Source organism: Azolla caroliniana, unplaced genomic scaffold (genome assembly GCF_043228905.1).
Source record: "Azolla caroliniana isolate FFs.n. ecotype wild unplaced genomic scaffold, voAzoCaro1.0.p SCAF_17, whole genome shotgun sequence".
Taxonomy (NCBI): Eukaryota; Viridiplantae; Streptophyta; class Polypodiopsida; order Salviniales; family Salviniaceae; genus Azolla; species Azolla caroliniana.
Window position 1 is genome coordinate 4,595,502 of NW_028230452.1, and position 10,290 is coordinate 4,605,791.

A 10,290-nucleotide genomic window follows, 5' to 3' on the forward strand; every position below is an offset into this window, starting at 1 on the left:
AATATAACATATAGGCATATGACAACGAAGAAGTATACTAGGATGATATGACAACATGTACTAATAATAAGTTACATAGCACTTAAGAGGTATGCTTGCATTTAAATTTTGGGTGCTAATGGATTGATATTGTAGTTAAATATTGTTTGAATGAATGATCGTTAACACCGCAATTTTTGTAGAATAATATAACAAGTAAGGCTTTCCATTATCATACTAATAGTTTATATATTTATAATGTTATATGGAGCCACGAACATTTTGATCATAAGTGACAACTTTTTAGATATTGTATGATGAATGATTGTCACTTTTAAAAGATGATAATGGCTCCACAATGAACGCCTGATGGGCTTGTCTTTAGGCATATACCGTGAATAAGTGAAGTGGTGATTGATATGTATAACAACATCATTATATGAATTATTAATCGAACATTGTGACTAGTACATTGAGAATCTAATTATGAAATAATATTATAAGGATTAGCATACAAAGTTTAGGGGCTTAGAAATTATTGTGGTGCAATGAACTAATCTACAACATTGAAGGCATCTCCAAAGTGAGTGGAGATTGATGTAAATGGTTCAGATGGACACATATGAAGCAATTCTACACATGGAATGTGTCTATATTAGAACTCAATGATGTGCATTGTGAAGTATCAAAGTGAATGCATAGTCCACAACATGCTAAATGTGTGTAGGGTTTCCCCATGCACATGAGCATAGTGACCTTGATATCACTTATCATTTTTGTGTGTACTTAACAATTTAAAAATGTGTGCATGTGCTTGTTTGATATGTTGAATTCTTCTCTAAGAATGCTAATGGATAAAATATTCAAAATGCTCTACAACATTGGTACAATGATGATGTTATTAGTTGTTCTCTACCATATATTTTTATGCACGCAATAGTACAAGTTGCGTACACATGCAATGGAAATGATTTCTCACAAAAGGATAATAACAATGGTTATATCATGTCTAATGCAAACTTGAACCCTTCAATACTAAAGTAATCAACAATGTGATTAACATTTTTGGGGATTGAACCTCTCATAGACACAATGTCACCGTCATATATTGAAAGATTCCAACTCCAAGGACCCATCGTGAATATATTGTACATACATTGCAATTAGATAAACACCTCAATTGTAGTAAACCAAAAGAGAAATACAAAGGTATATGTAGTGCATGCACATAGAAATTAAAGTTACGACAAAAGCATACAAAAATTCGTTAATGTGGCAACCTTACAAGGGTGCATGCTCACAACATTGTCCACTAAATTTATCATCTTAAACCAAATCAAAGAATCACAAGTCATGTGAAACCACCATGTGAGGTGAGAGGGAAATTTCAAAATGATCTCCTTGCATGTTTCGAAGGTTGATTTCACATAGGAATATAATGTATATGTGTAAACTCATGTGAGCTGGTAAAGTAGGTTGGAAAGTCTCATTTGGAGGCATATTAAACAAAAACATTTATCCATCAATAGTATTGAGTTAGTAATAAGTATCCAATCCATGCAAGTACGTATAGCCACAAGATGCATAGATGTCCTTTTAAAATATGGCTCCCCTTGAATTGTATGCTTCAACGTACATCCTTTGAATTCTACCTCCCGTTGTTCAACGAGTGGTTGTTCCACAAGAGGTGTTGGAGTAATCTCTTAATGGCTGTGATCATCATAATCATCTACATAAATCTCCACATAGACAAAACAATATTTTTATACCATATCGTTTAAGCATGCAAAATACTACATCTTTTTCAATTGATTTTACATGGGTTGAAAACAATATTGCTTCTTTTAAGGTAATGCTAATAGCATAATTTTAGTAAACAAGCGTAGAATGCTAGTTTCCTAGTGTGGAATCAAGTATTCAACCATTGAAGACCAATTGGTAGACTATAGGACTCATGAGGAATAAAGAAGAATATGTGAAATAATTAAATAAAAAAGAGGCAGCCAAAGAAAAACCCCATCCAACTAATTACGTATAAACCCATATAGACCCACGCCTTTGTCCAATAAAGTGATGGGTTCGTCCTTGGCTTTTTGGTTGGGGTTGTGTCTCTCATAATAGAAAAGTATTAAAGGTGTTTTACTTGCAATAATAACATTTACAATGTAACATTATACTTGTAGTGATAAGATTTACAATGCCACATCACCTTTGAGAGTTAAAAATGCATAACAATATTTAGAAAGGACATGAAACCAGCCAATGAGATGCATTTCTCCTACATTGAAACAGAATCTCCTGGAAATTCAAAGCAAGACACTCTTTTATAATAGCACTCATTCATAGACTAACACTTGTAGAGAAATCCTAATTAATTCACATTTGTTGCACTATGAAGGCAATTGTGCAAGGGCAAAACATTCAAGATTGACCATTCCCAATAAATTCAAATCAATATCTTAGGCTTATCTTTAAAGCATGTGCAAGGACATTGAAGATTTGGCCACGGATAATTCACCAAGAGAATGTTCAAAGGGGCTCTTATATCAACACCACTCATTCCTATTCTTAAACCATACATAGCACTCACTGCTACCAAAATGTCTTCATTACTACCCAACAATTGTTCGCACTTCTTTGCATAGATTGAAGGGTGAATCAATATCTCAAGCATATTTGTACATGGCTTATGTACTCCATGGGTTTGCAGATGGCATTGCAAATTAGGGTATGGGTACTTCTCCAATAGAAACTTTGAGTGGGGCCCCATACCAACAAAACTCATATCTCCTTGAACCATAAGTTATGACCCATATTTCACAAGTTCAACGAGCACATTGGAATTTTGCCCAAGGTTAGTTGGTTTCACCACTAGGAACATTGAGAGGGGCTCTTATATCAACATCATTGATGTATAAGCACTCATAGTTACAACTCTAACTTCAGCATTGCTAGTAATCAACAACAATTCAGTTTGAGATTCTCAAACTCATACCATTTTATTTTTTTGGCACTCAACTGAACCGAATCAGATCACAATACCTTTAAACCAAGTGATTTGTACAAGCTCAAACCAAATGGTTCAAGAGATATAGAGATATAGAGAAAGTGGTTATGCCAAGATTTTGCAACTTGATTTCAAGTCCAACCAAATTGATCAAAGGGTTATTTTTGGGAAACTCACACTACATATGATATATAAATCATTTATAGAGTTAATTTATATATTGAATAAATATAAAAAAATGTCCCCCCCAAACTGTTACACCGTTTAAGACACAATTCAAATCCAAATAAACTGCAAACTTTGAGCCAATAAGGCTCAAATTGAACCCTTCGCCAAATCAAACCGATTAAGTTGTTAACCTAAGGTTTCTCTTGGTTCAGCTCAAACCAAATGGTTGTCAAATCCTAATTATTACCCACAATTCTAGCAATTCATATCCCACCTTAGTGATGATAAAAAATTCTTCAGACTTAACCCAAATCGTATGAGGAAATCAAGAGAAAGGTTTGCCAAAACATCCATTGATCAACTGGTAATTATGCATGTTACGTAAAAAAATGTTTTTAAGAAGCAATTATATTCACAAGATGAATACCAGACATAGGCCGAGGAACATTAGTAACCAAGTGAGATTAATACTCCTTTAAAAATCAAAATGATAGAGTTATCAATGGAATGTTGAAAAACAAGCTTATTTGGTTGCTGATGACATCAATAAATGAATTCTTCTTTTTATACATAACTTTCCAAAAACTATGTGTTTTTTTACTTACTCACTGGTGACAGTTTTGTGTAACCAATACATGTCTTAAGCATAAGTTTACACTCAATATAAACAGAGCCCTTTTCATTTACAATAGTACAATCATCGATAAGGACAGTCTGGACTGTCTATATGAACCCATGATTAACAAGTACACAGCAAACTGACTACTGTTACTCCTTCAGTTCCTATGAGTTCTCCATAAAAAATGTCTCGAAAATGGGTTTACTCATCAATTTATAGCTATATAGGCATTACCTTAGCCATGAAACCAACGATGTTGCATGTTTCATGACGATACTGCCGTTGTTTCAGCCTATTAACAAAAGACCATGTTTAGCTGAAGCATAAAGGTATGAACATATGTTAATAGAAGTGGAAAAACAATTTGACCTTTGCAAGCTGAGTATCTTGTTTGCGTATTTTCCGAGTGGGTGTTCTCATTGTAACCAACTCTTCCGCTGCAGTTGGATGGATTCCAACTGTGCTATCAAACTGGGCTTTTGTAAGCTCAGCTTTCACTGCTATTGCAACCCCCTGCAAATAAATAAAATTAATCAGAAATATATTGCTCTATAAAAACCAAAAATCTGGGTTTATAGAATTACGAGAAACGAACCTGAGCAATCTCTGGAGTCTCGTCTCCACACATGTGAACTCCAACAACTTTATCTGTAGCTACATCAACAATAATTTTCATCAACGTCCTATCTGGAAGGCCTGACAAAGTAGCCTTCATAGGACGAAAATTGGCTGTATACACATCAACATCTCCATATTTAGCAATAGCCTGCATTGCCCAATGTAATGATTTATACAAACACAAGCATAATAAACACAACTATCAGCATAGATTATATGATTAAATGATATGAAAGATTTACCTGTTCCTCAGTAAGGCCAACCGTTCCAATAGGTGGTTGTGTAAAGACAGCAGATGCAACATTTCTTTACAAAAAAAATTCAAAGATAAGCATTAGACACATGCAGGAATTCAAATCAAAATATGATTAACAATATGCTTCACCATAACACCTGTAATCAGGCTTTACAGCTTGTCCTCCAAAGACAGTCCTAGCAAATGCCCCACCTTCCATTAGCGCAACTGGAGTCAGGTTGATTCGATCAGTTACATCACCTACTGCCCAGATTGATTCTACACTTGTCCTTGAGTATTCATCAACCTGCCTTGGTTTCTATCTATTAATGCAAAATACTGGCAATAAAAGCCACAATAAACAGAATACCATAATAAACCTACCAATATGGCCCCTTTCTGGTCCAATGCAACCCCTGCTGCTTCCAAACCCAGATTCTGTATCCAATATAATTAACAATATAAGAGCATAGAATACTAAATCAGACATCATATGAGATTAGAAACCACAAGGTCATAAAATGCAGGAGCATTTAATTCACAAGATATTTTCTTTTCCAAGGCCAGAAGCATAGGGCAAGAAAATCAGAACATGTTACAGGAATAACTAAATAAAACAAGGTTACAATTCAGTTCAAACATGGAATTATAACTGCAGTAATATTTACACTTTCGTCGAACATTTTTTAATGCAGACCAACGCATTTTCAATTTGACAAAGGGAAACAGAATACAGGTTCATATAGAATGTGCATAGCACTTCCTAAGCAAGGTACAAAGCCCTTCTGTTCCATAATTGTAAGACAAATAGACAATTGACAATGCAGTGCTGTTACCATCAAATTCATTACCTACAAGTATTGGCAAGTTTCAATCTGATAAGAACTTTATGTTTGTGCCATTAAAGTTTGATAAAGAAAGGAATCTACCAAAATAATATAGAGGCCTAGGGCAAGCAAATAACCGAGTAAGTAAATAATTTATATACATTCGTAAGCAAATAATTTATAATTTATATACCTTTGTATTTGCACGGCGCCCAGTTGCAAACATAATATGAGAAAAGGAATGTTTAGAGCCTTTGTTAGTCTTCAAAGAAAGCTGGCCAGTGCTATCCTTCTCTATAGCAACAGGGCTCTCCTCAAAATGAAAGTTAATTCCTCTCAACGCCATCTGATCCGCAATAAAATCCCTAATCTGCAGAAACAATTGACTAAGAACTTCCCAATAGGGATGGAAATAGGGAAAAAAAAGTATGAAAAATATTCACCTCTTCATCAAACCCTCTTAGGACCTTATTCTGACGAATGAACACATGAACTTCACTTCCTAAGCTATTGAAAATACCAGCAAACTCCAGACTAATATAGCCACCTCCAATAATTCCAATTTTTTCAGGTCGAGACGGTAAATCCAGAGCTTCATCAGAGGTGATTGCATACTCCTTGCCAACAATATCAGGAACAAAGGCACGCCCTCCAACAGCCACTAAGATATGTTTGGCTGTGTAATGTTTTCCATTGACTTCCACAGTATGATTGTCAACAATCTAAGGAAAAAATATAATACACATTTAGTGAATGTGAAAAGCTTCCCGCGAGGTGCCAGGGGCTGCAAGCAAAAAAATTGACCTTGAAAAATGTTCTTCTAAATTCTAAGCCACCCCATTGTGTCCTAATATCATCGTATAATAAACATGAACTAGAATCAGAAAGGTTACATATGTTAAAGAAAAATAGAGAGCTACGACATGGACCAGATAATCACAGCCAATTTAAACCTTTTTAACAGCCAGTTCAATTCTACAGAAATGGCAATAATTGTATCAATACTGTTTTCCCTCCTTACACCCAATTCAGTAATTATAAATTTTGGGCCTAATAAGTATAGTTTGTATGCTCCATTTTCACTATAAAGTCTTGTAAGTTCAATCTTTTTCATCTTGTCACCTCGTTTGTCTTGTGGATCCAACGAGAGTAACTTCCACCCTTCATGCATATTTTGTGTTTATATATATAGCACTGGTTGTAACAACTATCAAGTTTTCTTCTCCCGTATAATTCAAAGCACAACTAGACAAAATCAATATTTGTCAATGTTTTTCAGTATAGAGAACAGGGTGGATGCAGCCCCACAACACTTTAAGACTAAGCATAACTGCATGTAAATCCTAGACCAAGGATTTGTTTCACATGCCCTACCATATACACAAGTTTACCAGCTATATAGCCAGTACTTTAAGGATATTTTAGCACACAATACTACTGTTAGAAAAAAGGATGCAAACAGACAACTGTCAAGTTCCACCTCCTCTCTATGTCCAATAAATAAATAAAAACTTTGGTGAATTCTGGATAGAAGTAAGATCATGGAACAGAATTGACAACAAGCAACATGAAAAAAAATTTGATACAACCTTCCCACGGCCTTCAATGACTGACACACCGGCATTTGTGAGTATATTTTTATATACTCCCAACAACCTCCGCAACTCTGCATTCTTTTGAGCGATTAATGTGGTCCAATCATGCTTTGGTTCACTCTCAAAATTCCAACCGAATCCTCTACTTTCCTCAAATTCATGTGAAAATTTTGAGCCATAAACTAGAAGCTTCTTCGGAACACATCCTCGTAAAACACACCTACCAAAAAAAAGAAAAAATTAATACTCATCATTTTACATATTTTACAGATACTAAAAGCCCACAAATTATAACTTACTTATTTCAACATAGTCCTAAAGCCTACATATATCTATCAATCTGAACCATAGACAACTTTAATCATCTGATTGTAAGCTTGCTTGATTTTTAGCTTACCTATGTTAGGGAGGCCATTAGAGCATGTTCAATATTACCCCTAGTTTGCAATAACAGATCACATAGCATTGTGATGTATGTAAGCATAATTTTGTTAATAGGTAACTTTATTTCAATAAGGTTTCTGGATGCTGGCCTTACCTTTTTCATAAACTTACACAAAAAATTTGAGTTTTGTGCATACAGTATAATGTGAGAATGCTATTTCAACATTGCCCACAAATTACCTCTTTTGACCCTATAGGCTATTCTTGTAAGAAAATTGTGAAATTGAGCATAGCATACCATCACTAGGTGGACGATTTTTTATTTAATATATCTCTAAATTCTAATGCTCATGCTCTGATAGAGCATCCTCAGTCTAAAAGTGACCCTAACAGAAACTTCAGTATCTGCTACTTATCAATTCTATATATATCCACTTGTGCGCACTACATGGCACTGTCATGATATTTGCTTCACAATACATATGTTTCTGCAGTGTTGAGACATTATTGTTGGTAACTGACGGTGGATATTGTCTTGAATACTCTCTACCGGAGAAAGGAACTTACTTTTGCCAATTTTCACATATATACCTTTGTGCATGGGCACTTTCATGGCGTGTGTTTCTCACAGAATGTGTCCCAGCATGTGAAAATTGTATTCAGTACCAGTGATTCACTGTATGAATATCGATGTTTGGGGGGGAAAATCTACCAAATTCCTATAAATTTGTGGTATTTTCGCATAAGTTCTTATTATTTCAAGCGTGAAAAAGGGAACTTGACTGATTAATAGAGAAGCTTCTCCCTATCTTTGCTAGAGGAGAAAGGATTGAGCATGCACTTTCATGTCGTGTGTGACTCGATGCATGTAGATAACTGTGTACCAGCCTTCTACGTATGGATTTTATGTCCTGATGACCAGCTAGCAGATACTTGATTTAGTCAATTTTCACATATATTCTTCTGTCTATGTACACTTCCACAACGTGTGTCACACATTGCATGAGAGAAGATATTGTAGTCCTTACCAGTGTGTGGGTATTGTCACAAAATGAACTTTTTCTCCAAATGTTTCATGTAGATAAAGGAGTCTCAGATATCCGAGTATGGCTATTATGTCTCAAATACCAGCTAGAGAAGACTTGCTTCAGCTGATTTTCACATACATTCTTCTATGCACAAACACTTTTACTATAGTTGTTACTCATTGCATGTAAAGAGATATTGTAGTCATTACGGGTGTCTGAGAAATGTCACTAAATGATTTTTTATTAGATGTCCACATATTTTGGTCTGTGCCAATGTATTTTCATCACAAGTGGGACATGTGGCACCATAAGATCTTAGTGTAGAACGTAAGATAACATGTTTGGAGGAAAAATGGAAACTTAAGCCACATTTCTACATATGTTCTTCAGTGCCAAAATATACTTTCATGATGATTGATAGAAGTAAAATAAAACATTTAGACGAAAATGGGAAGTTACGGTGTATATTCTCCAGTGCAAAAATATAAATTATGGCAATGTGTAGATATCATTACAGTTAAGAGGAAGAACATGCAACTTACGTGCCACCAAGGCCCCCTGCAGAATCTGATGAAATTGTTGCAAAAGGAAGCTCGATCAAGGCAACTTTGGCACCGAAATTAGCGGCGAAGCGGGAAGCTCTGACACCACCACTCCCACCACCGATAGTTATGAGTTCGAAATCGAAGTCTTCTTTCAAAGAAGTAGTACCGTTATCGAGCTCTTCGGATGAGACGGATGCTCGCGGGCATGAGAGGCGGCGTGCAGCGCTGAGAAACGGAGAAGAAACAGAGGAGGAGGAGGAGGAGGAAAGGAGGAGGAGGAGGGGAGAAGAGCGAGGGAACGAAGAGAAGAAGGAAGGAGAGTGGCGATGGCGATGAGGGAGAGCTGCAGATGAAGAAGCTATGGCTGCGAAGACGCTGCGTGAAGCGGAGGTCGCCATGGCCACGATGACGATGATGATCCGAAGCGAAGGAACGAAAGAAATGGACTGAAAATGGGCCAAAACGAAGATACGAAGAAAATACACAATAGTATGAACCATACGTACCATACGTGCACTCGCATTCGAGAATGTTTCAGTCATTCGAGTATGGTAAACATCCTCGAAGTATGTATTGTAAATACTAAATACCATACTTTTGTATTCATTATTTATTATAAGGTAAATTTTTTTACGTGCTATGCATAAAAATAAAAATAAAAGGTAACAAAGTTAAGGTAAAAAGTGTAAATATATATATGTTTTGATAAGACACGCATTCGTTGCATGCGTATGAAAACGAATGTTTTCCAATGCATTCAAGTATATTATGTACTATGCAAATAGTAAATACATAATGAAGTAAATAAAGTGTCCGACCAACAAACAAAACACACACACACAATACAAATACAAATACGATGCAATGCAATACAAATACAAATACAATTTATATGAGCGAAATGAGAACAAAGCAAATGCCGCATGTGCCTCCCATCTCAGCAAAAAAGACACTTTGGCCGGCTAATCGCAATATTTATGTTGGAAGGTAACACCCACCTCAATTGATCCTCGTACAAGAAGTTATGTTGGACACGAGGAGCATGATTACGTGTATTTCCTTTTTGGTTCTATGTACATGTTGATGATATTTGATGAGTAAGTTGTCTCGGGAGCATAGTAATTAATTATTCATTGTAGTCACATTGTTTGAATGATTGAAACATGTAGCCAAACAATATTTTGTGCAAAAATGTTGTTACCAAATAAGTTGAGCATGTTGGCCCTATTAAGATGATGAAACTATTGTTTATAATGATAATACATCCAATGATATTTTTGAATGA

At 35.5% G+C, this 10,290-nt stretch overlaps 1 protein-coding gene across 1 annotated transcript; it reads right to left on the minus strand.

The window, feature by feature from the left end:
* Positions 1 to 3,657: 3,657 nt before the first annotated feature.
* Positions 3,658 to 9,446, minus strand: GR (glutathione reductase). The gene is made up of 10 exons (XM_087333096.1): positions 9,003 to 9,446; positions 7,043 to 7,268; positions 5,897 to 6,175; positions 5,647 to 5,823; positions 5,011 to 5,064; positions 4,785 to 4,933; positions 4,634 to 4,697; positions 4,369 to 4,539; positions 4,143 to 4,286; positions 3,658 to 4,065 (listed from the first exon to the last, which is right to left on the minus strand). Exons 1-10 carry the CDS (start codon positions 9,401 to 9,403, stop codon positions 4,039 to 4,041), a joined length of 1,692 nt encoding a protein of 563 aa, XP_087189222.1. The 5' UTR covers positions 9,404 to 9,446; the 3' UTR covers positions 3,658 to 4,038.
* Between the last annotated feature and the right edge of the window lie 844 nt (positions 9,447 to 10,290).

What these genes read in the sequence shown, in the direction of transcription:
- GR (XM_087333096.1), bottom strand. Translation starts at nt 9,403, where the DNA reads ATGGCGACCTCCGCTTCACGCAGCGTCTTCGCAGCCATAGCTTCTTCA. An exon ending in GCAGGGGGCCTTGGTGGCAC is followed by an intron (nt 7,269 to 9,002) that starts GTAAGTTGCATG and finishes TTTTTTTGGTAG; the next exon opens with GTGTGTTTTACGAGGATGTG. An exon ending in GGCGCCGTGCAAATACAAAG is followed by an intron (nt 5,065 to 5,646) that starts GTATATAAATTA and finishes TATTGGATACAG; the next exon opens with AATCTGGGTTTGGAAGCAGC.